This window comes from Grampus griseus (genome assembly GCF_964374135.1).
Source record: "Grampus griseus genome assembly, chromosome: 1".
NCBI lineage: Eukaryota > Metazoa > Chordata > Mammalia > Artiodactyla > Delphinidae > Grampus > Grampus griseus.
In genome coordinates this window covers 15,811,933-15,838,226 of record NC_139017.1, presented here as the reverse complement: position 1 = coordinate 15,838,226, position 26,294 = coordinate 15,811,933, and the positions used below count along the sequence as shown (strand labels likewise).

Sequence of the window (26,294 nt, the reverse complement as noted above, 5' to 3'; positions counted from 1 at the left end):
TTGGAAATGTATCTACATTTGATTCCATCTCTTCATTAGAGCAGTACATTTCTGACTACAGCTGCAATAAAATCCAGAATTATATCTACAAAAAAATATGGTCAGGCATTTTTCCACTGAATTTAATCATCAGTGTAGTTGACAAACTGGTTAATTCAGTCAAACAGGCAGCTTCATTCTTTTTTTTCTAGAGAATTTAAAATAATTATGAATGGACAGATCTGTTGAATTTCTTAACACTTGATGCTGCAAGGGGATGTCCTCTCCTCCCACTCCTTTATAGGGTCCAGCTCCCACCATATTGAATTGCTTACAGAGCCCCAGATACAGCACGTCATGTGTGCACCTCAGGGCATTTGTGCCTCTTCAGATGTGTTCTCTCAGCTAAGGGCCTAGAATGCCTTACATGCCTGCTTGGAATTCTCTTTGAATATGGAGTTGAAATCATGTTCCCCCATGACTTTAACCCCTAGCAGATGAAAGCCATATCTTTTTTATTTCTCGATCCTGTTTTATGGCATGGCGTGCATTACATTTTCAGTAGATGTTTATTAAATGGAGTATAATAACTGAGTTGAATGAGGTACTGTGGTATAGGGGAAAAAATGATTCTTTCGAGGCAAGTGTTCCTTGGTTCAAATATGAGAACTTTATATTCTGTTTATGTGATCTATGACAAGTATCAGTTTCTCTGGACCTCAGGTTCCTCAGACCTGGGTTTTTGTGAGGATTAAACAAGACAGTATGTGAAAATGTTTAGAATAATACCCCATATATAGCTGACAATCAATAAGCTTGGATGTTCCTGGTAATTTAGATAATAAATTCTAAGACTTCAGAAACCAACATGTATTCAAAATAGTTTTTTAAGATAATAAAATATATTCTCTGTCCTGCCCTTTTAACCCCATTATTCCCTGAAACTGGTAAAGGAAAGAAACTCAGCACTTTTGTTCCAAAATGCTACTGAATTTAAAGCTGGGTTTAGAGTCAGAAATTATCAAATAGGACAATAAGTAAAAAGTCAATTCAACAAATATATTCAAATATTATATACTGCACTGAATGAAGTGGATATGAAAATGAATAATGCATGGACTTCACTTTAAAAAGTTAAGAATATGAGGAATACCATAATTGTATTAATAGTTATAAAATGGCAACAATACCGAATACCATCCTGGGAAACATTTCATAGTGTCTGATCAGAGAGAGAATGTGGGATTATATCTGCGTCTGTAGTCTGATCTGATGGTTCTTTTGTGTAAGATGCAAGATGTTATCAGGACCAACATCCCAATTTTTTAAATATAGACACATATCTTCTTGCATTTAATGGAGATATCCAAAAGAATCATATTTATTTTGAGTAATTTTTTATCTCTCCTAAGAGTCAATACTAGCTTTATCATTTTTTAAGGAAATTAGAATAAACTTATTGTTGAAACTCAATGCTGAATGTCAGTGATAATCAGATTCCAGAAATGTATAGTTATAGCTAGAAATCAAGTAAATTAAGTCAATATCAGTTTACTAAGTGCCTATTTTTCCTAGGTACTATGGTGTGAAGAATAAAAGAATACTCCAAGATGCCTCAAATATCTTAGATTCTGCCTGGAGAGACAATATCAAAATTTGAACTCAGGCGAAATGAATTTTTCTCCATTTCCACAAAGTGGTGGCCTGCTGCTATAACTGTGGGGATTTATTACATCGTATAGTAATTTCTTATTCATGTGTGTCTCCTGCCTTAGGCCACGAGCCCCTCAATGGTAGGAGCTCTTATCCTTCTTTGTGTTTCGTTTAGCGTCTAGTAAAATACGTGATTCAGAGTCAAGTTTTGTTCATTGTTAAATGAGTATTTTTGAGTGAATTTAAATAACAGTTCAAGAAAGTGTTATCCTAAAAAATGCATGATTGATTGCCAAGTGGAACGTGGAGGCAACAGTTGTTACTGAAGTTTGATTTGTTTTAGTTCAATAAATATTTACTGTTTTGCTCATAGATGAGAGGCACAACTAGCTTCTGTGAATTAGACATGGTGCCTGGCCTAAAATGGTTTCCAGCGTATACTTAACTGATGATCCACTCTAATCCGAAAGCAACTTGAGGACACACAGTAGGACAAGTTTAATGACAGAGATATGCACAGATAGGTAAGAAATGTAAAGAAAAGGCACTTGGAAAGATAACGAGCTTTTAGTAAAGTTTGAAGAAGCGAAAGAACATTTAGATTTAAATGCCCTGGGAGAACGTCGACGGGAGAAAAGGCAGGCTCTCAAAGACGGCGGAATTAGGAAACATGGCAAGGAAGTTTTTTCTAGTGGGTAGAACACACTGCTCGTGTGTTAGCACGTATGCATGGACATGGTGACTGACAATTCCTTAAAACAAAATCAGAAGGAATTAAACAAATATGGGAAGCATGATGGCGGTACCAGGGAAGCTAAAATGTAACAGCGGTTCTCCCATAGAGTTTTTGAAACCTTCCTGAATAATTTGCTCTCTGAAAAGATTAACTTTCCTCCCGATGTGAGAAGGTCCTCATTCACATACACTCAGAACGTTCTAATATCTACCCGCATTGCATAAAACAACCTCCACCACTTTCAGGTACCATTTGTTTAGAATAATGAAGAGCTACAAAAAGAAGAAGCATTTAAATGAGCTGCTTAGGGATATAGACGTGTGTGTTTATTAACCCACACAAGGAGTGATATCACCAGAATCACAGACCCTCGGGGCTTTAGATGAAGCATGGAACACACCGGTGGAGAAGCAAGTCAGCTTTGCAGTGGGAAGTACCGAGTGGTGGCCAAGAGAAAAATCTGTGGCAGTGGGCTGACCTGAGAAAGTCAGTGGGTTTCAGACTCACAGGAGGCCTGTGGGTTTTTAATGAGTTTTTGAAATGAAAATGAGTGCTTTATTCTTACATGCTATGACACCTTTAAAGCCAGCAGAATCAAACGTTAAGGAAGAATTTAATTTTCCTATTAACTACCAAAAAAATTCCTACTTGTTATTTAGAAATGACCCTGATTTATATCCTTATTATAGCATATTGATAGTGTTGAGATGTGATGAGTTTATACCATCATGTGTTTATTTCGTGGCTGTTTCCTGACACTCCACACTAGGCATTCTTCTGGTTGTCTTATACCATTGTGTCCCCTGTACTGTGTGATCCTGGGTAAATTATTTCACTTCTCTGTGCCCTGGGCTTCTTATCTGTAAAGTGGAGATGGTAATAATAGTAAATTTATTAGATAACAGTTATCAGTTGCTTAGTGTGGGCAGGCACTGTACCAAATGTTTTACACCAGTGATCTTTAAATAAAATCTTCAAAAAACCTTTGAGGTAAATACTAATCTAATCCCAATTCTTGAAGGTGAGGAAATTGAGGCAAAGGGAGTTTAAGTAACCTGCCAAAGATTGGTTAAAATCCTTCTCAAACGTTGACAAATATGGTGTAAGTTGGCCTTTTCGGAGAACTAGTTGGGAAAACAGAAATGGCAGCGTCAGAGGAAAGAAGTTCTGTCGGAGACTCAGGCAGATCAGGCCAACAGAACCTAAAGCTTCATCTAACAAACACCTCAGTTTCCACGGTGGGAAAAGTTCCACCATGCCGTTGACAAAGAAAGACCCCCCAGCTGCAAAAACCACTTATATTTATTAACCCTCTTGTTTGCTGTTTTCTAATTCATCTCATTATAATTTGTTTGTTTGTCCCATGCTCATGGTAAAAATAAAGTCCAATATTAAGGAGAGGCATAAAGAAGAAACTTCCCACCAGATGCCATCACAGGGGAGCTAATCGTCACCAGTCTTTCGTTGCATAGTTTCCATACCTTTCAACAAATACATATGCATGGTCTATAATTTGGAAATATTAGTTTCGTTACTATGAAGAAAAGTAAAGCAGGGTGAGGAGACAGAAATGAAGGGGGTCGCTTTTTAGGTAGAACATAGGATAAGTGTAGATATTTGGACGAGGCTTTTTTTTATAACTTACATTATTAAATTCTATTGTTTGTGATACTGTAAAGAGCAAAGGTGGTCTATGTGTATAGCATATTTTAAACATTCCATAGAAATTTTAAGGTAGGTATTTTAGATTATGAATACTAGTTTGGTATCCATCTATAATGTTTGGTGTTAATGTCTCTGTTAATGGTTCAGAATCAGAGAGGAATCATGAACCTTCTTGCTAAAAAAGTATGCATATGCACATTTTGCACAGGATTTCATAAGGTTCCCGGACCACCTGAAGCCTCCCACCGTCTCCCCCCTTGTCACCCCCTTGCTCACTACAGTTCAGCCACGTGGCTCTGCTCTGAGGACCCTGGAGAGTCCTTGGCTGCTGGGGCAGTGACTGGTCCCTGAGCTCCCCGAGAGCCTCCTGACACACAGCTGTCCCTCACACTCGCTGGGAGCTCCATGGGGGACGTCCGTATTGGCGTATAACCTGGCACAGAGGAAACACACAGGAAACATTAGTTCTGGCAGCAGCCACCAGATACCTTTAGGTACCAGGGTAAAGCAGATCAGGAAGAAGTACGTCTGGACTTGAACTCTCAGACGAGGTGGAAGAAGCACTAACAGGACAGACCCTTCTGAAGCTGTTGAGGGGAACTGCACCCTGGCAGGCAGATCGCGGTATCCAAGGGGTGGAGCCTCAGACAACAGGTAATCGGAGGTTATTGAACCGCAGAGTAAAGAACCGCCCGAGCAGGTAGGCGGTGACAGGAACCTGGGCCAGGAGCAGCTGACGCTTGGAGAAGGTCAGCCTGCAGCGTTAGAGACAAATCCAGTCACCAGGTGCATTTTAATATCTGGGCAAGTCCAGGCAATGACCTAAATCTAAAAGAACTAAGATAGGGGCTTCCCTGGTGGTGCAGTGGTTGGGAGTCCGCCTGCCGATGCAGGGAACGCGGGTTCGTGCCCTGGTCCGGGAAGATCCCACATGCCACGGAGCGGCTGTGCCCGTGAGCCATGGCCGCTGAGCCTGCGCGTCCGGAGCCTGTGCTCCGCAACGGGAGAGGCCACAGCAGTGAGAGGCCCGCATACCGCAAAAAATAATAATAATAATAAAATAAAAAATAATAAAAGAACTAAGATATCAGAAGTTTTATAATGAAATAGGACATGTCCAAAGTAAAGCAAGGGTCCAAATCCTGGGACACAAGTACTGCGTCAGCGCAGAGTTATAACTTAAACTACCCCTCGCTGATATCAGGATTGTTCCCAAGCGAGGGGAAATGGGCTTGAGACAGAACGTGACGCCACATGACCAAAGCCACAAGAGACAGAAGGCGCCAGAACCAACAATTGATCAGGGTGTGAACATACAATACCAAATGCAAAAGGTTTATCGTGCACAAGAAGGGGCTTTGAAAGAAAACATCATTAAAAGCAAGGATTTAGGGCTTCCCTGGTGGCACAGTGGATAAGAATCCACCTGCCAATGCAGGAGACGGGTTCGAGCCCTGGTCCGGGAAGATCCCACATGCCGCGGAACAGCTAAGCCCGTGTGCCACGACTACTGAGCCTGCACTCTAGAGCCCACGAGCCACAACTACTGAGCCTGCGTGCCACAACTACTGAAGCCCGCGCACCTAGAGCCCGTGCTCCACAACAAGAGAAGCCACCACAATGAGAAGCCCACGCACCACAAAGAAGAGTAGTGTCCTGCTCGCCGCAACTAGAGAAAGCCCGCGCATAGCAACGAAGACCCAACACAGCCAAAAATAAATAAATATAATAAATGTTAAAAAAAAAAAAGCAAGGATTTAATGCGATCCTGGTAGTTAAGAAATATTTATGCTCAACAGTACTTGATATGTGCATATTGGCACAGAAGGAAAAGTGCTAGATACTGATGTTTACTCGTTCAGTTAATATGTTGAGACATATTGACACTGAATAAAGCGGAAGAGGGGGTGATTTGGATCTAGAAGGGAAAGTTCACGTAGGGCTGGATTTGCACCGATTGCTCCTCCAGTGACACCACAGACCCGCTTCATTTCTGTGCAGCTGATACCCTGTCCAGGCTTATATTTTTCTAACTGACAGTGAGTGTTCTTGCCAAATGCCAGGGCCCATAGTCACATCTGTTTGTCTCTTCTCTGCAGCTTGTCCGAGGCTGCTTGGGAACACATCCTATCCAGGGGGCAGCTTTCACTAGGCCTAATTCTCTGAAAAGCCAAATGCGCATACAATGAAGAGACAAGTTCCTCTTGTCTTCTCTTTAATATTATTGTGTTTGACACCGCCTGCTTCAGCCCTTGTCAGCCCTTGTCAAAAGACAGGTTCTCAGGCAAGGTGGTCCTCCCTAGTATTTTTTGTCTCTGCTTTGTGAGGTTTTTTTAGGTTTTTTATAGCTTTGTTTCTTACTTTTTCTTTCCTCTGGATGAAATGCCCACTTTCCCGCCACCACCCCATTTAAAAGGATGACGGGATAACCAAGTGAAGTCTGGCTCAAAAGCAGAACAAAACGAAGATTTCCCTCTGAGCTCTGCTTTCTAATACTTAATAGGAAAATTTTCAGAATGAGTACAATGGGAAACAGTGTTTCAAATCATAGCTGACACTGCTTATTAAATCCATAACAAAAAAGCATTATTTCTTTAGCCTTTCCACTTAAAGATATGTGTGTGTTTACCCCTAGTATTTTAAGGTGTTAGTAGTTACAAAGTTACCAGGTTCTGCCTTTTTCCCCTCTTTCCACCCAAGCAAAGGCTCTCACTGACACAAATATACTGCTAGGGCTGATGGGTAATTTCCTAACAGTGCCTTACAAAAGGACCTTAACATTTTTTTAACAAATTTGGATCTGTTCCTAGGACAACGTATGGTCATTCTTCAAAACACCACAGCAAAAACAAACAAAAACCAAAAATTGCCAACCACCACCTTGAATAATAATCCACGTGTTCTGCTTTGCAAAGACAAATGACTCATTTAGGCTGAAGTAACTAGGCTGCCTTTGAGACGTTCATTGATTTTAAATTTAAAAAAATAACTGCTCTGTTTTGCATTAAGAATGACAACTAAATAACGGAGTAGACCTTGCTTAGTGTTATTTGTAGCAACTCCGTTGCACCTGTCTGAAGGAAAGGGGGGAGGACAGGCTTAAATGAGTAATCTTACTGATCAATAATCCCGATCTCTCAATGTGCTATAGCAGGTAGTCAATTCTTGATAGAATTACTGAAATACAGCTCGCTGTTTTTCTTATGGCTCAGGTCTTTGGGTTCAGTGTACTGACTTTATTAACTTTAACTTTATTCTCCTTGAATGTTTGTCTCTTTTCCTTTATGTAGCTACCTTGGGGGTGGGGGAGGGGAGTTGAAGGAAAATGTGCTGTTCCACTTGTTCTGTACAGATACCCAAAAGGGAATTTGGGGTCCAGCAGATGAGAAAAAGGCTTAGAAGAGGGAGTTGTTCTTGGAATTTGTTTTTCACCCTCTTTGTAAACAGGCGTTCCTAATAAATTTGAACAGTGTAAGAAAAATAATAAAGTTTTAAAGGCGATATGGACTTGGGAGAATGGTTTTTCAAGCAATTAGAAGACTCCGGTTACATAACAACTAGTGCAAGAACAATGTAAGTAGAAACTAGCCATCTTAATAGTCACAATGAACAGCTACTGGGTATTCTAATGATCTCTAAAAAGGTATTTCTTCAGAAGAAGTTTCATTGTGTGGCATGATATTATTCTTAATTATAAAAGAGACTGATAACCTGGGAGGAACTTTGTGTCTGGACTACTCACAAACCCGGTTACTCTCCCAACCCCAGCTCGTCAGCATCCCATGAATCTGGCCAGCTTGCTTCTGCTAAGTGATCTTTAATGACCCCACAGCAGCTATAAAATCCAAACACCTTCACGGGGCCAATGTGGCACATATGGCCCATGGTCGAGCCCCAGCGTTCTTCTTCCGTCCTATTATATAGTTCCTTCTGTAAACACTGCTACCCACACATCCTGAACTACTCAAAATTCTCTGAACGGAACAAACTCTTTATCATTTAGAAATACTTTCAGCAACAGGTATAGAAAACCTGACCAGCAGTGGCTTAATCTAAGAATATTTACTATGTTTTAACAAGAGGATAAGAAGTAGATAGTCCATGGGTTGGTTTTCACAGCTCCATAACAGAAGGGCCACACTCCAGAATTCGGGTTCCCACTTTGTTCCCACTTTCAGAATGTTACTTTCCCCTCCTCTGCTAGTCCTGTTGGCCACGCCTATCTGGTACCTGCTCTGCGGAAGGTGAACTACTCCAGTCTTTTTTCTAGGGGGGAGGTTTCAAGAGGGATCGGAGATGTGTGAGGATAATGTTGTACAAATAGGTAAAATCATGTCTCTTTTACAGCTATAAAATGAATATGCATTTGAAATTTTAACTCATTGATTAATGAGGGAACCAGGCAGATGTTATAATGGGTTCAAAGGAGAAATGAAAGAAGCACAAATGTATATGGAGTAAGGAAGATTGAATGAACGTACCGATGGGTGCAAACTGGCTTTTCCACAGCGGGGAGGATTGTCCTTCCTCGGGACAGAACTCACTTGCATTACTGCAGACGAGTTATTTTCCATTGCTTTCAGTTATCTATAACTTAGAGTTGTAAAATAGCTCCCATAGAATCAGAATCAGGTGAGTAGAAGGGTGTACTCTATAGTTTTCCATTGAAGCACCGATTTTTCCCTACAAAGAAAAAAGGTATAGTCAGTAAACGCTTAGAATTGTTTTAAGGACTAAATATCATAATCTCTAGTAATATTAAGAAAGTTCATTGTGCTTGCCACTAATTATTTCATATATTTTGACTTAATCTCCCCACTCAGACTTAAAACTCTTCCAATAATAAGAACTGAACTTTCCATTTCGTTGGTATCTTCCACTTCCTTTTTCCTCATTTTCACCATAACTATGGAGTCTTATGCTAAGTCAGCAGCAGATACTAGTAATTGCTTGCTGAATCAGTGAATTCATTAATTTTTTATAAAAAGGATGTGATACTGGGCTTCCCTGGTGGCGCAGTGGTTGAGAGTCCACCTGCCGATGCAGGGGACACGGGTTCGTGCCCCGGTCCGGGAAGATCCCACGTGCCGCGGAGCGGCTGGGCCCGTGAGCCGTGGCCGCTGAGCCTGCGCGTCCGGAGCCTGTGCTCCGCAACGGGAGAGGCCACAACTGTGAGAGGCCCGCGTATCGCAGAAAAAAAAAGGGATGTGACTTTTTAATTTTTTTAATTTCGATATAGCTTTAAAAATAGATAAATATATATAAATATAAATATGCTTATAAAATAAATATATAAAATCTATATTATATATAATATATAAAATAAATATAGCCATTTATTTTTTCTTGGTATTATGAGCCAAAACCACACTTCAAAATCCAATAAAAATGTTATAGTTATACACACTAGTAAACATTTTGACATGTGTGTGTATGTATTTCTGCAAAGTTAATCATTAATTGAATGAACTAATTTTTAAAAATATTTTAATAATTATAAATATTTATAAAAGAATCATTATGCACTCAATACAAAGAGAAGAGAAAACTAGATAAATACCCGTTTGCTTCTACCTATATTGATAGATTTTCACGATATGCTTCTTTGGTTGTATATACCCCTTGGATTAGCCAGCTCATTGATTGTACTTTACTTTGTACATGATAGATAGAATCTGTATTTAAAGTAATTTTACTCCCCAACTCCAATTTTTCATTATATTTAAACACCTGGGTATAAGTGTGGAAGTATATATTTTGAGTTTTACCTGAATTAGTTCCTTCCTTTTACATTTTTCTCTAATAATCTGGTTGTTTTCTAATTGGGCCCTATAAAACTTCAGTATACTACCACATATCTCTCTGAATTACTAAACAGTCGTGTTTTCTAGTAAACATGCTTTATTTATTTCTGCTTCATGATCCCCAGGTACTATCCCAACCCCATGTCGGGGATTATAATCCAGGACATGAACATAAGAGTCCTCTATAGCTTGAAAATCTTGAAGACTTTTTACAGCTTTTCCATCTTATTAGTTTGTCTTGATTTCCAATTGAGCCATTTCTAATTTTTCCAAAACTCGTAAATTTAGGAGTCCATGTTAGACAGACAGTCTAATTCTGACTAGTTCCAAGAGTAGCAGAAGGTCTGCTTCTTAGTTCTTATACATCACGTCTTTACAAAGGTAATCCAATATCACGTTAGCTTGTCTAGTATCAAGATCAGCATTAATGCATTCAAATTGTTTCCTCACCTAGCTGATAAATAATTAAAGAATTCTAATCCTGTGAATTGTCAGGAAGAACATCACTATTTCCTTCTATTTAAAATGTTTTAAGAGAATTCACTGCCACATAATATCCTAAAAGAAATTGATCATACTTTTCCTGTAATAAATGTTGTTCTGACAGTAAAGCATTAGTAACCAATTGATAACCTAGCAACAATATTGTGCTCTCTTTAGATAATTAATCTTAGCTATTTTCCTGTCAGAAGCAACAGTGCTTGATTTTATGTTGAGCCAGAAAGATTGCCAGTTTTGAAAATTAAAAAGCATTCCTTTTATATTATTCATTCCAGTAACAATTTATGATGGCGCATTTAGCTGCTGAACGCTTGTCAACAAACGTAATTATGTTTCGATATAAACAAGATTGGTGGTTTTACTAGGCTGCTCCATCTTTGTTGAGAATGTTTTGATTTAGGTTCAGATTATACAAGCTGTGTATTTATGTGTCATTTTTTCCCCTCCTTTGTTAATAGTTTTTTCTGATAATTACTTGTAGGCAAACAAGCATGCATTTAGGATCCCTATGCACTGGAGACATCAAACGGAGAAGAAAAGCTGCACCTTTGCCTGGACCTACTACAGCAGGTAAAAGAAAAAGGGCTTGGGGCAAAACACACATCTAAAGTTCATAAGTCATCAAGAGTAAAATACAGATAACCCTTAATCACTAGCACTGAGGAGGAAGCACAGTTACAAGAAACCAGTAAAGCAAATCATTCGCCTTTGGTGTCAGGATGTACTGTGTGTTCTTTGTGTAGGTTTTTCAGGCCGCCGATCACTAAAGTATTTCCTACACACCTGCAAAACCATGTGAGGTATTACAGGATACAGATATTTCAAAGGCTGTGTCTTTGGCCTCAGGAAAGTTACAGACTTGTTGGGAAAACAAGGCATAAATTGATGAAAAGGTAAATAACCCCAGAGGAAATTCATAGTAATGAATTCACAAGTATTGAAGCAGCCTCAAAACACAAGGCCCACGTGGTAGTAGATGCCAGCCTGGTCATGAATGTGGCAGTCTGGTTTCTACACCCAGCTCTGCAGAGATCTTTGATTTCGTCTTTCCTTACTTAGACAAGTTAGCATTAGAATAAAAGATCTCTCATCATTTCCACGTCAAACACCATGTCATTCTAATGAGTGTGGTATAGGGAGAACCACAGGTTTTGAGCTGAGAGAAGTCACTAGACCAAAGGGGACAGGAAGCCTTCCTGGAAAGGCAAGGACCTGAGCTTGGTAGGGAAGGATAAGAATAAGATTAATATGTATTGCAAGATCTCGTGCAATATACCCTGAGAAAACCATAATTCAAAAAGAGTCATGTACCACAGTGTTCATTGCAGCTCTATTTACGATAGCCAGGACATGGAAACAACCTAAGTGTCCATCAACAGATGAATGGATAAAGAAGATGTGGCACATATATACAATGGAATATTACTCAGCCATAAAAAGAAATGAAATTGAGCTATCTGTAGTGAGGTGGATGTACGTAGAGTCTGTCATACAGAGTAAAGTAAGTCAGAAACAGAAAAACAAATACTGTATGCTAACACATACATATGGAATCTAAAAAAACAAAAATGGTTCTGAGGAACCTAGGGGCAGGACAGGAATAAAGACGTAGATGTAGAGAATGGACTTGAGGACACGGGCAGGGGGAAGGGTAAGCTGGGACGAAGTGAGAGAGTGGTATGAACATATATACACTACCAAACGTAAAACAGATAGCTAGTGGGAAGCAGCCGCATAGCACAGGGACATCAGCTTGGTGCTTTGTGACCACCTGGAGTGGTGGGTTAGGGAGGGTGGGTGGGAGGGGGACGCAAGAGGGAGGGGATATGGGGATATATGTATATGTAGAGCTGATTCCCTTTGTTATACAGCAGAAACTAACACAACATTGTAAAGCAATTATACTCCAGTAAAGATGTTAAACAGGAAAAAAAAGATCTTGTGCAAGAGCAGTGGTGTGGGAAGCAGAGCTAAAAACCTGTGATAAGGGAGCCGACTAGGCCTTAAATGTGGACACGCGCACAGGAACAAACAATTAACTGTATGGGTTTGCAGTTCAGCAAACTATGAGAAAATGCTTTCCATGTAGATCCTTGATCAATTACAAAGTTATTATTATAGTAGTGGCCTATTGCTTGGGGTCCTTAACCATTCATATTTATAAACTGTCTCTCTCAGCTTCATTTAGGAATTCTTTTATAGGAAGAGTTATGTTCTCCAAGATTAATTACAGAATATGAAAATAAGATTCAGATTCAACAGGAGAGTAAGCAGTGAGAAGGGGAAAGTACAGATATAGATAACAGATATGAATAGACAGATATCTTGACATGATGATTTCAAAGGAAGTAAAAGAGGTGAAGCTTAAATTCTGTATTCAGTAGACCTATCCCATAGTTCAGCACTAAAAAATTAAAGAATAACTTAAAATCAGAGCACCCACATTCAGTTGTTGCATCCACATAAAGGGCTCAATTATGAACTGTAGTTATAAGTATAGTTACAAGTGTGATGTCTGATCTTCATCCTCTAACTTCGTTGAATTTTCAGAATTTGGAAGTAGGAAATACCTGTGTGCAGAATGTGTTTGTGTTCATGTAGAATAATATTTACTACTTACTGGGTGCCTACTGTGTACCAAAACCTTATTTTATCTTTGCAACAACTTGATGACTTAGGTGTTATTATCATTACACCATAAAATGAAGATTCAGACATGTGTTAGGGTCTTCTTAGCTACCTAAGAAGGCAGAATGATTGAAGGGCAAAGGGAGGATTCAAGCCAATGTCTGCATGACTCCTAAACTCATGATCTTTTCCTAACATACATATGGCCTTTCTGTAAGAATATATATGTAAAGACCGTCTTATTTCATGTGTCTTATGCAATTATATATATATCTCTCTTTATTTATACATAGACTATTATACACTTTATTTATATTTATATGGACTATTATGTATCTTAAGTGCCATAAAAGATTTATCTAAATTTGCTGTATAGAAATACAGAACTTTCATTACAACACTTCTAATATATCTCTTTATACAGGAACATATAGCCACTTTTAGATCAAATACATGTCATAAGTTCCTCAAATCTTTCATAAGGCAGGTATAGGATTCTTTAATATTCCCATTCCAGTTGAATGGACCCCTGAATTCTCTTACCTTTCAATGATTCAAACACTGGTGGCACAAATAGTACAAGAACAATCTTAGGAATGTGACTAAAGCACCTCAGAGCCAGCAATAAGGAAGAGAGACTATCAGGGTCAGGTCCTAACACTCTGAACATATGTGAAGTGAGAAGGAAAATGCATAATGGTTGGGGAGAGCGTAATGTGATTATTTCTACAGGGTGATTTTGATGTTACAACTCAGTAGCATCAGAGGAAATCATTTTTACAGCGTATAGGTATAAATACTAAACTTTAGCCTAAAACATTCATAAGCTTACAACAGCATATTCCAAGTGTTGTATTTCAAAACTTTAGTGATTCTCTTGAGACTCAAGATTTTGATGCTATTACTAGATTATTTACCTAAAAGAACATAACTCATAGAAACTTAATGCATTTTTGTAATTAATCCAATAGTATTGGAGTAGGAGAATTAGGTTTACTCATTTTCGATGCATTTTTACAATCCATGCATAACCGTTCCTCTCAAAGAGGAAGAGAATGAGGTTACTTAAAAATCCTTAGTTTTAAAAAGAATATCTTCCAATACAAATGAATCAACTCTAAGGTGAAGATTATTCTCCAAATTCAAGTAAGAAATGCTTTTGCATAAATGCACTTTGATAATAAGGTTATGAATCCTAGATCATCTTGTCTCCAAAAATTATAGTTTTCAAATTCTGGAATATAGTTAATCACATAACAAAGAATCTTATCTTTATAAGCTTCCAAAGTTGAGTTAGCATGTAGAATTATTTTCAAGAAACTCTTCTTGCCATTTTGTAGGCCCTTATAGACCTCCCAGAAAACACATTGAATCGTGTTTTCACAGCTCCTTCTACCTTTAGTCAACATTCAATCTAAGCTGGAAAAAGACAGGTGAAGGTAACACTTTCTGATGTGAAATCAGGAATGGGAGTTAAAAGGCTGACAGTCTGACTATTGTTTGATGATCCCCTCTGATTTATATATGACATATTATGTCATCAAATAGCAGATTTAGAAAAGATTTAGCCAAAGTTTATCAGAAAACTATAATTAGGTACTTTATAATCCCACACTGTGCTTATACAACAATTTAAGAGGCTAAACAGTTACATACTGTATCCATAATAAATAATATTTTTAAAGATTTAAAGTTCTCTATGAAATTAATAACCCCAAATCTGATCATCTCTACCTGCTAGTGTATTGAACATTTTACCCACCCTGTTGAAACAATAACACTGAAGCATAATTGAAGTAAGGCTATAGACTAGCCAGCAGTGTTATCGGTTGAACATTTATTAATTGTGACAGCAACACCGAATTTATTTCAGTGCTTTTGCTTATTTACTGCTCTTTCACCTTCGCATTTTGTATTGACACAGGAAAATGAATATTGATAAGGTTAGGTATTGATTTTTAGATGTATGTCTTGTTCTCTGCCTCATTCAAAGTCACATGCCAAAAGATAGTGGATGTCTCAGTAGCAAAGAATGTAGATTTACTATTATAAAACTGAGAACTGTTGAAGCAAGAAGGTTTGCCAGCAGAATGCATTTTATAGTTTGAAAAATGTCATCTGTAAAGGTGAAGAAAAGCAGTGAGCAAACTAGGAATGTTATTAACACGTTTTTAAAAGGCCGTCAGCAATGTTGGTTATGGTCTTGTGTTTTTGGTAGAAGTCACAGCTTACTGAGGATTGGATACTAGAAAGATTTAAGTATGTTTATTGAGATATTGAGGCTACCACTTTTTTTTTTTTTTTTTTTTTGGCGGTACGCGGGCCTCTCACTGTTGTGGCCTCTCCCGTTGCGGAGCACAGGCTCTGGACACAAAGGCTCAGCGGCCATGGCTCACGGGCCCAGCCGCTCCGCGGCGTGTGGGATCTTCCCGGACCGGGGCACGAACCCGTGTCCCCTGCATCGGCAGGCGGACGCTCAACCACTGCGCCACCAGGGAAGCCCTACCACATTTTTTAAAAAATGTTTTGTCCACTATGTATTACTAAATTCATTGTTATCCACAATTAGTATTTGCTGTTACTGTTTTGCTTTCTATTGAAATATTATCATAGGGAAAGTATTTATCATAAGTAGTAGACTTTCTTCTCTACATTTTAAATTAGAAGTTCGATATCTCAGTGTAGATACTGCTCCAGCATAACTGTGTCTTTGTGGGCATGCAAGTTCTTAGCAAGGGGTTACATCACAGCTTTTTGTGACTTCTCCTCTGCATCCTACCGATATTTCAATAATAAAATAATCTTTATGAAGACTGAAGGCAATAAAGGCAGATTGTAAATCATAATGGGTGAAGGTTTCTAAAAGGTGTGCTTTTAAGTCATACTGAACATAATCAGGAAATGTCTGATGTAACCAAGCTCCTTTTCAAGGTGCTATGTCTCTTCAGTTGTCCAAATTTATCTTATCAATAATTATATATTTTAAATTTACCACATTAACCTCTTTTTTTTTTTTCGGCCGTGCTGGCTCTTCGTTGCTGCGTGCGTGCTTCTCGTTGCGGTGGCTTCTCTTGCTGCGGAGCACAGGCTCTAGGCACACGGGCTTCAGTAGTTGTGGCGCATGGGCTCAGTAGTTGTGGCTCGCGGGATCTAGAGCACAGGCTTTGTAGTTGTGGCGCATGGGCTTAGTTGCTCCGTGGCATGTGAGATCTTCCCGGACCAGGAATCGAACCCGTGTCCCCTGCCTTGGCAGGTGGATTCTTAACCGCTGTGCCACCAAGGAAGTCCCCTATTTTTTTTATTTTTATTTTCTTTTGTCACTGGATCTGTATGACCACTGTATCTCTTCCAGGATTTTAAAACAGGCAGACTTTAGTGGGGGAGGGGGGCGGGGGGGGGGAATTGTTGTTATTCATTTTGAAACCAAACTATATCTAAACATATTGCAAAAGCCTAGGAAGTATGTAACTCTCTCCCTCTTGGATATATGAACCACCTTTCAGTCATGTGTCTCAGTAGAGTCTTAAACAGCTCTCCATTGTCATATGATACAAGAAACACTTAAGAAGGTAAGCACACATGTTAGATAGAAAATAATTGCTGTTCCTGACAGTATGAAAGACTAAATAATGAGAAAGTGCTCAAACCACAGAATACCTGGACATGTTGAATAATATGTGAAACCATCTCCTTTAGACCCATAGCTGAGACTGCAGGAAAGAAAGAGAGAAATGGCCCCAAGCACCCCCGTGCCTATGCCAGTCTCGGAAGCCTTGAGGCTTGTTGGTTAGTGCCCTCGTGGAAAGAGAGGCAAGCCGGGGAGCTTGTGTAAGGCTCCTTATCAAGCCAGAACGTCTGATAAGCTCTATCCTCAGGACAGGGCAGACTAGAAACAAAACTCACCCACAAGCACAGGAAAATTAAGAATCTGGTCTCCACCGAGGCTCCAAGTAGAAAACTCTCTGAAGATTTGTAACCAAGAGCCTACCTTCACGTATGAGTTTCTAGTTTAAAATGACACCAAGCCAAAAATTAGCATAAAAACTGGTCTTTGAAGCAAGTGCAAAACCACTCTAGAGGTACACACCTTCAACCCCATGTCTCAAGAACCACCACACATGAGAACCTATGAAGATGACCTCACAAACCAAAACTAAAAGAATCCGTTATTAAAACATTCAGAACGAAGGGGAATAACTGAAAAAAGAAAAGACAGATGTGATAAAGAACCAAGTAGAAATTTGAGATTATTTTATTTATTATGAAAATATCTTGAGAATTATAAACTCACTGGATGAGTTGAACAACACATTAGATACAGCTGGAAAAAAAAAAACAGTGAGTTTTAAGAGCGATCTGAAGAAACTACCTAAAAGAAGCACAGAGGGATAAAAATATGGAAAATATGAAAGAATAGCCAGAGAACTTGAAGGAGCATGCAGTTCAATATATGTCTAATACAATAGAACTTCCAGAAAAAGTAGAAAGAATAGGGAAGTGCACTATTCCAGGAGAATGGTGAAAGAATTCAATGAAAATGCCAGAATTTTTAAAAATGAAGAAAACTTGAATCTTCATGTTCAAAAAGTACAAGTCTATCGAGAAGTTGTAAATATAAATAAGGTCATACCTAGACACACTGTAATAAAACTTTAGAACACCAAAGACAAAGAGAAGAACTTAAGGGCAACCAAGGCGAAAAGATATAACCTACGTAGGAATGAAATTACACTGGCAACAAACTTAGAAAGAACAGTGCAATCCAGAAAATTAGAGAATATTTTCAATGTGTGAGATGAAATAACTGAATCATCATAGAGTTTTCTGTCCAGTTAAATTATTTCCCAAGAGTGAGGATGAAATTAAGACATTTTCAGGTAAAGACCCATCATTACTAAATTCAATAACTCATATAGAAGAAAATGGAATCCATGAAAAAAGAAAAAGAATAAAAATCAAGAAGGAGTTGGGAGCAAAGAAATTGTTAAACGTGCATAAAGCTAAACTTACGTTGAATGTATAAAAGTAATAATGATGATGGTGACAATGACCATAAAGAGGATTAATCTGGGTGTATAAAAGTAAGATGGAGCCAAAACTCTGGACAACAATAATATGTAAAATATGAGGGAATAATAAGTCAGGTATGCATGTTAACGTTTAAAAGTAATCATTAAAAGAATAGAAATATAATATGTAATTTTCAAGCTGTATAAGCAAGCAATGGATGCCAGAAAGGAGGAAACAAAAATGTATAGAAAAAGCAAGGTAAATAGCATTAAGTAATAGTGTAAAAATAATCCAAATATATCAGTAATCACAATAAATGTAAATGGAGTAAATGCATCAATTAAATTCAAGGATTATCATAATGAATAAAAGAAGAAAATTCAGTATATGCTGTTTACAATAAATACAACTAAAACATAAATTGTCATTTAAATATCAGCCAAAGAAAGCTAGAGTAGCTGGGTTAATAACAAACAAAGGGAATTTTGAGGTATTTCAGGAAAGTTGAAACACTCTTCAAACAGACTTGCTATGCTAGTGTAGCACTTTTTTTCTAGGAGTTTGAAATTTATGGATATATTAAAATCTCAGTCATTTGGGGAAATGTGGCAGAAGAAATGACATAATAGAAACTAATGGTGCTAGAATATTTTAAGATCAATATTCAGTGAAAGGGTAACATTAAGACTCAGATGTCCTAAATTCAAGTTCTAACTGGGGCACTTTCTGACTAGTTGACTTTGGACAGGTGCATTTCCTCTTTAAACCTCAGTTTCTTCTGTAAGTGGAGTCAATAATAACCTTTCAGGTTGCTACAGAAGATCAAAAGAAATGATGGCTACAGAAGCACTGGTAATCTCTAAGAGCTGCACCATTATATTTTAAGTTATCCAAGTATGTCAATGTGTGTACTACGCTGAATACTGTCCAAATGCAAATTGAGAGAAGTTAATATTGCAATTAATATGTAACCCAATTAATTTTTTTTAATGGTTTGGAGCATCATCTCCACTAAAATTGTTTATTTGCCATTAATTCTCACAGGGAGGCAGTGTAGGTAATGGCAAGTGTGTAGGCTTTAAGAGTGAGCTTAACCAAAGTTTGAATCTTAGCTTAGGATGTGGTAATGGTCAAGTACTTCATCTCTCTGAGGCCCATTATAATTCCCCCCTGCACAACTGTTACGAGGAATGGAGATAACGAATGTTACATACCTAGCAATTAAACCACTTGCCAGGTATGTAGTAGGTAGACCATAAATGGTCCTGATCATATTATAGCATCAAACATCCCTGTGTGCCTTCAGTGTTTTAATAAAAACATTCCCCGGGCTTCCCTGGTGGCGCAGTGGTTGAGAGTCCGCCTGCCGATGCAGGGAACACGGGTTCGTGTCCCAATCCGGGGGGATCCCGCATGCCGCGGAGCGGCTGGGCCCGTGAGCCATGGCCGCTGAGCCTGCGCGTCCGGAGCCTGTGCTCCGCAACGGGAGACTCCACAACAGTTAGAGGCCCGCGTACTGCAAAAAAAAAAAAAAAAAAAAAAAAAAAACCAAAACACTCCATTCTCCAGACATGTCAATACTGACCATATTTTTCAGTCCCTACTATGCAAAGTTTTCATCATTTAAGAAAAAAAAAAAAAACGGCTTCCCTGGTGGCGCAGTGGTTAAGAATCTGCCAGCCAATGCAGGAGAACGGATTCGAGCCCTGGTCCGGGAAGATCCCACATGCCGCGGAGCAACTCAGCCCGTGTGCCACAGCTACTGAGCCTGTGCTCTAGAGCCCGCGAGCCACAGCTACTGAAGCCCACTCTCCTATAGACCGTGCTCCGCAACAAGAGAAGCCACCGCAATGAGAAGCCCACACACCACAAAGAGTAACCCCTGCTCACTGCAACTAGAGAAAGCCCGCCTGCAGCAAGGAAGACCCAACACAGCCAATTAATTAATTAATTAATTAAATTTTTTAAAAAAGAAAAAAAAAAAAACCAAGAAACTAGTTTTACATTTCATTTTCTAAAACGTGGCTTGTATTTTTAAGCAGTTATCTATTTGAACTGATTTTATTTAACAAAATTCCCATGAAAAATGTCTGAAATATTGCAGATAAAATGTAGAATGGTCTGAATTAGGCTTTTCTATATTAGGAAATAATTAAAACATTTGACAAAAAGTAGTAACAGCTACCACTTTCTCACATCCCAAACTGTGCTCAATGCTGTTTCTTTTCTTAACAGCAATCAAAAACCCATGTCCCTAAATTAGTTACTGAGAACAGAGGACAGTATTATAAATTGCAATTCTAATAATGTCACATATAATAATAACAATAATCCTGCCCTTCAGCTGGCTAGTAAAGTAATGGGGAAAGAGGATGGATGGGAAGAAAGAATGAACATAAACCATTAAAAGCCTTCTGAATACAGGGTCGGGACTGAAGCAATGCACTAGCTGTTATGTGGGAAGCAGCATGTGTCAACTCCCCTTCCACTGGCTGTTTATCCAACATCAATACAACACTTTAGGAGCCAAATGACTAAACAAGGTGCCAATTAGGCTTGCAGTCAGCTGGATAGATTAGAAGCTAAAAGAGACCGATACAAGATTTTCATCTCTTGAGCCAATTACACCAGTGAACTACCATCCACAATACACTTTGGAAGATTTGAAGGGAAAGGACCGACTCAGCTGTAATAGATGTAAGAGATCCAGCAGAAAGGGGGCTGGGAGCAGGGCTTGCGGAAGGGTTAGGAGGCTCTGTGTTGCTAAAATTGCCCAAGCAGGAGGAGAGCCTCCCAGGAAAGGACTTAAAGGATTTAGCACTGCTAGGAACAAAAGAAAAGGAAATGATGTTTGTCGGATGCTGTGCTGAGACTGAGCTGTTCCACTCCCATGTCTTAATCTCATAAAAGGATGAGCGACCAATAGTAGATCTCACTCTAGAATCATTTCCCATGAAAACTGAAGTATCTGTTGTTGTTTTTTTTTAAGTTGTATAGAAAAGCCATTGTTTTTTGTTTGTTTATGGCATATTTGTTTCAGTGTAGAAAGATTTAACATTTGAGAAATTATTCTTTTTTTTTTACTGTAAAGATAATGCTTTATTTTATTTTTTGTTACGAAGAGAAATGAAACCAGCATTAAAAAGAGAGAGAACGGATTCTTTTCTGCCTGTATAAAAACCAGGCATGAACTTATGGTTACCAAAGGGGAAATGGGATAGGGGGTTGGGATAAAATAGGAATTTGGGATTAGCAGATACACACAACTATTTATAAAATAGATAAACAAGGTCCTACTGTATAGTGCAGGGAACTATATTCATTATCCTGTAATAAACCATAATGGAAAAGAATATTTAATATATATATATATGTATACATATATGTATGTATATGTATGTATTACTGAATCACTTTGCTGTATGCCGGAAACTAACACAACCTTGTAAATCAACTATACTTCAATTAAAAATATAGACAAAAAAGCATGGGAGGAATAGGGTGGCCACTGCTAGGCCACCATGCTTGAAACACCAACATTTTAAAATTACAAGAGTGAATCAGTTATTTACTATTCACTTCGAACTGAGAATTGACCGCAATTTAGCAATTTGTGCAGAGATGTTTTAAATTGACCTCATGTTTTTTCTTAAATATTAAAATTTAAACTTGAACCTTTGAAAGCTCTTGTATTGAAAATATGATTAAATAGATGTGTAACCTAAAGCAGCATTAGCCCTCTGATCTGATCTTAGCTTATAGATGGAATTAAATTAATTCATGGTGATCACTAAAAAATTAGGGATATAAGACAAAATGCTAGTACACCATTTAATCTGACACACCTGAGCAGCAGCTGTTCGGAAAACAGTTAGATGCCTTGGTGGTCTGTCTTTGTTGTCACCATTATCGTAATTACAAAGTAAAAACTTTAAAAAAAACTTTATTGCCTTTTTGTTTTTATATTAAACAAGAGTTCTGACAAAACGCTTCTCTTTGGTTTTTTGGTAATTAAGAGTTCCATTTTTATATTTTATAAGTATTTATATGTATATTTTTATGTAGTTTAAATATATACATAAAATCTCTGTGTATGTATATTTTGCCTTTGTCAAGCAGTAAATAACTTTAGTCCAGAATTTTTCTTTGGTACCAGTCTTTGGCCATTCGAGCTGTTCACAGTTGAAGGTTTTTTCTTTTTCTTTTTTTTTAATAAATTTATTTATTTACTTGTTTGGTTTTTGGCTGCGTTGGGTCTTCGTTGCTGCGCATGGGCTTTAGTTGCGGCGAGCGGGGGCTACTCTTCGTTGCGGTGCACGGGCTTCTCATTGTCGTGGCTTCTCTTGTTGCAGAGCATGGGCTGTAGGTGTGCGGGCTTCAGTAGTTGTGGCACGATGGCTCAGTAGTTGTGGCTCGTGGGGTCTAGAGCGCAGGCTCAGTAGTTGTGGCGCATGGGCTGAGTTGCTCTGCGGCGTGTGGGATCTTCCCGGACCAGGGATCAAACCTGTGCCCCTTGCATTGGCAGGCAGATTCTTAACCACTGCGCCACCAGGGAAGCCTGTTTTTTTCTATTACATATTAAGATACTTGTTTCAATGAGCTAAGAACCAATTTGACAAATCCAAAACCAACTCATTATTGTGGTAGCCCAGTTCTCACTCCCTGTAATGAAGTCTCTAAACGGCAACAGTGTATTCTATTCTCAGTCAGAAAATGTACTGAAGATTGAGAATATCAAAATGTTTGGTAAAGGTCTTGCAAAAATCAACTGATGATTACTCTATAGTTTCAGTTATAAAACTCATCAGTTTCGGTTATAAAACTCATCTCTATTTGCAATTTCCTTCTGTAAGTTTGAATCACAAGGAACAACCCACTCGCTATTCCCCAGAAAGCCAGATACAAATTACCAGATTAAATATACTGTTAGTTCAACCCTGACATTTCTTTTCTTTATTATTTTTTTACTGTGAGATACATATACCAGAGAATATATCGAAATGTGTAGATACAGTTTTAAAACACAATAATAAATTGGCCATTAGTGTAGCCACCACCCAGGTCAAGAAATAGAACTCTGTATGCTGTGGTCCCATAGATAATATTTTTTGTTATTGTTACTGGTGCTTAAGGAGCCTTCTGTGCCTTGTCTCACCATCCTAAACACAATCTTAGAGAAGTAGGACAGAGAATCCCAAATTTGGCGGGGTGAGGTGAGGTAGAAGGTGCTGTCATAATCCCAAATCAGGGAGGAAAGATGGATGATGATAGGAAAGGGGTGCAGGGAGCACGTGGGTTGGTACCAAAGAGACATCTGACTCACAAGCCTTGGAGAGTAGTGAGTGATTTTGTCAACAACTGCTCATTTCAACCCTCAGACTGTCTAGGAAAACATAGCCCACATTACAGAGCAGAAACATGCTGGACCCAGGACTGAGCTGGTATGCCACAGGCATCCTGCAGACCTTTGGAAAGGTCTTTATCCCTGGAGCCCTCAGGACGGAATGGTGGGCAAATACTATATCCTTCAAAGCTCTACAACAGACTTTTGGGGAAGCCCTGTTACAGGAGCCCGTACTGAATATGTTCTCACTAAAAGGTGGTTTTAAAATACTTCCACCCCTTCTCTTCCTACACAATCTCTAATGTTAGTTGCCTGATGATCACTTCTTTAATTGTCAAGGAAGAGTAACCACAAGATACGAGCTGGTAGTTGAGTTTTGATGGCTTTGTGTTATGCCTGTTTTACAGATGAGAAGTCAGAAGCCCCAAAGAGGTTCAGTAACTTAATCAGCTACTAAGTGGTAGAGCTGAAACTAACCAAGGCCCTTTTTTCATTGATCCCTCTACTACAGCAAGCTCCTTATCCAAAGGTGAATCAACAACCCTCCCGGGTACCTGGTTGAAAGAAAAACTTAGGAACATGTGGTTTTCTTAGCCTAAGAGGCTCTTCACTTGTGTTCATAAATAACAGTGGTTTGGGGGGTTGTTTTTTTTTTTTGTCATTTTCTAATTTCAGGATTTGTAGGAGAAAACGCCCAGCCAATCCTAGAAAACAACATTGGAAATCGAATGCTTCAGAATATGGGCTGGACACCTGGGTCAGGTCTCGGACGAGATGGCAAGGGGATCGCTGAGCCGATTCAAGCCATGCAGAGGCCAAAAGGATTAGGACTTGGATTTCCTCTACCAAAAAGCATCCCCACAGCCACTGCCTCCCATTCAGGAAAATCCGCCTGAGAAGAAAAGCGAAGAAGAGATGTTTTACCAGTTGCATTTGCGCTATGTATCCCGTTGTTCTAAAATTACAACATAGCTTCTATTTTTGAAGCCGAAATCTAACATCAAAGCCTCAGACTTGTCACTCTAGCTTCCTAGCTGCGTACGGTTCTGCCACAATGATAGAAATGGGATTTCATCACAATTCATGGTGCTAAACACCTTTACCTTTTAAAAATGTTCAGCAATTTACATTCTAGGTGTAAGGAACAGCTCAATTTGTCTTATTTATTTTGATCTTGTATGTCAGTAACTTCTAATGCTTTAGCTTGATTCATTCATGTGTGTGCTCCATGCCCTGGCAACTGAGCACGCCCACATGTTTCTAAAATGGGATTAGCCAGAAAGGGTTGTGTTTCACATCAGCCCTGTCTGTTGTAACCGAAAACACCTATCATCACATCAGGGAAGTCCTAAGCACATCTTTGTTTGAAAGGCTGGCCAATTTCATATTCCCTGAATATGGCTTTTTGGTTAGGATTCTCTAACAGGGTGACACCCATTGTCTATCCTTGGACAGTGTAGTATGAAGTTCACAGTTGACACACAGCAATTAATGTTTCCCTCTGACATGTCGACAAAAATAAACCTCATCGTTGTGATCACCAGAGTGCCCTCAACATGACTTTAATGCAGATTTTATAAATTTTACCTCATTTAGAACATAAAATAATTATGGAAAGGAAAATATTTTTTAAATTCACCATGACTGAACTGTAAATTCCATTAATCTAGACTGCCTTCTACCTCTTTCTTCCCAAAGGTTGATATTTTTTTAAGATCAACTCAACTGTAGTAAACTGATTTTAAATTTTAACCATCAGAGTAAGTTAGAATATCGACTCAATTTATTCGAAGATTTAAGTGGCTCTCCCAAGAATTCAGATTTCTGGCAATGGTCCAGCCCATATACAAGGTGAACAAAAAATGAATGGTACTGATTTGCCCTTTCTAACATCTAAGCAGTTACCTTCAAACCAAGCAAAACAAGTCATTTTTACTTTGTGCCTCGTATTGTTATATCTGAATCATCTGCTTCCTAACGTCAGAGATTCTAAATTGCTCTTAGTTTAGATGTTGATTAGTTGTCTTCATTATTAAGGACTAATAATAATATTCTCTTTATAATGGCCTTTGTTGGTTGAGTGAAGGCCAAGATAGCTCACGTGACTCACCCTTCTAATGTTATTTTTTTAACCCTTTGTTTTTCTAGAGTAGTTTTAGGTTCACAGCAAAATTATGGGGAAGGTACAGAGATTTCTCATAAATCCCCTGCTCCCACACGTGCACAGCCTCCCCTGTTACAAACTTCCCTCACCAGAGTGGGACACTGTTACAACTGATGAACCTACGTTGACACATCAAAATCACCCAAAGTCCACAGTCAGTATTACAGTTCACTTTTGGTATTGAACACTCTATGGGCTTGGACAAACGTATAATGACATGTCTGCACCATTATGGTCTCATACAGAGTAGTTTTACTGTGATAAAATTCCTCTGGGCTCCTGTCTAATAGGCTTTTGGAAATCTGTCAATCCCCCAAGAGTTTTTTAAAGGGGGGAGAGGAGGTTTGTGCATGTAATAGACCTGTCCCAGGTGGTCCCCTGAAGAAAATACTGCCAGTTAGGGAGAGGAAGTTCAGCCTGCTATCGGAAAGGCCTCATGGTTTGCCAGATTTCCTTTTAAGGACGCGTTCCTTTTAAGAATTATCTTCTTTCCTAGGAGTATCGTGGTAAAAGGACAAGTTGGTTAGAGGACTATAGACTACCAGGTGAGTTGCTCTTATGCTCTTCTTAGGCTATCCGGTGAGCATTCTTATTGGATAAAGTAACCTTGTTGTATGATTCTTTTCTACAAGTTTGTTACCTGGAAATTCGCCATTTTTCAGAAAAGGTTTTTGTTGACTACTCATTCTATCTATGTAAGGGGTAAAATTGTCTATATTCCAGTTTAAAACTTCTTCATGGTAGTATACAGTGCTCTAGGATCTGTTCAGACGTTTCTTTTTATTTGTTTGTTTGTTTAATTCCATTGCC

At 38.7% G+C, this 26,294-nt stretch overlaps 1 protein-coding gene across 3 annotated transcripts in view; it reads left to right on the top strand.

Moving 5' to 3' along the window:
- The window catches only part of GPATCH2 (G-patch domain containing 2), a gene marked incomplete at its 5' end in the record, with an annotated part of 166,181 nt that extends 141,114 nt beyond the window's left edge, over positions 1-25,067 (top strand). For 2 of the 3 annotated variants that reach the window (XM_082657248.1, XM_082657247.1), the window contains 2 exons: positions 10,820-10,908; positions 23,996-25,067. In XM_082657248.1, coding sequence (XP_082513374.1) covers positions 10,820-10,908; positions 23,996-24,216 — 310 coding nt within the window. In that variant the 3' untranslated portion in view covers positions 24,217-25,067. Of the gene's footprint in view, positions 1-1,554; positions 1,798-10,819; positions 10,909-23,995 lie in introns of those variants that run through there. The other variant, XM_082657249.1, reaches the window with a different exon arrangement.
- Between the last annotated feature and the right edge of the window lie 1,227 nt (positions 25,068-26,294).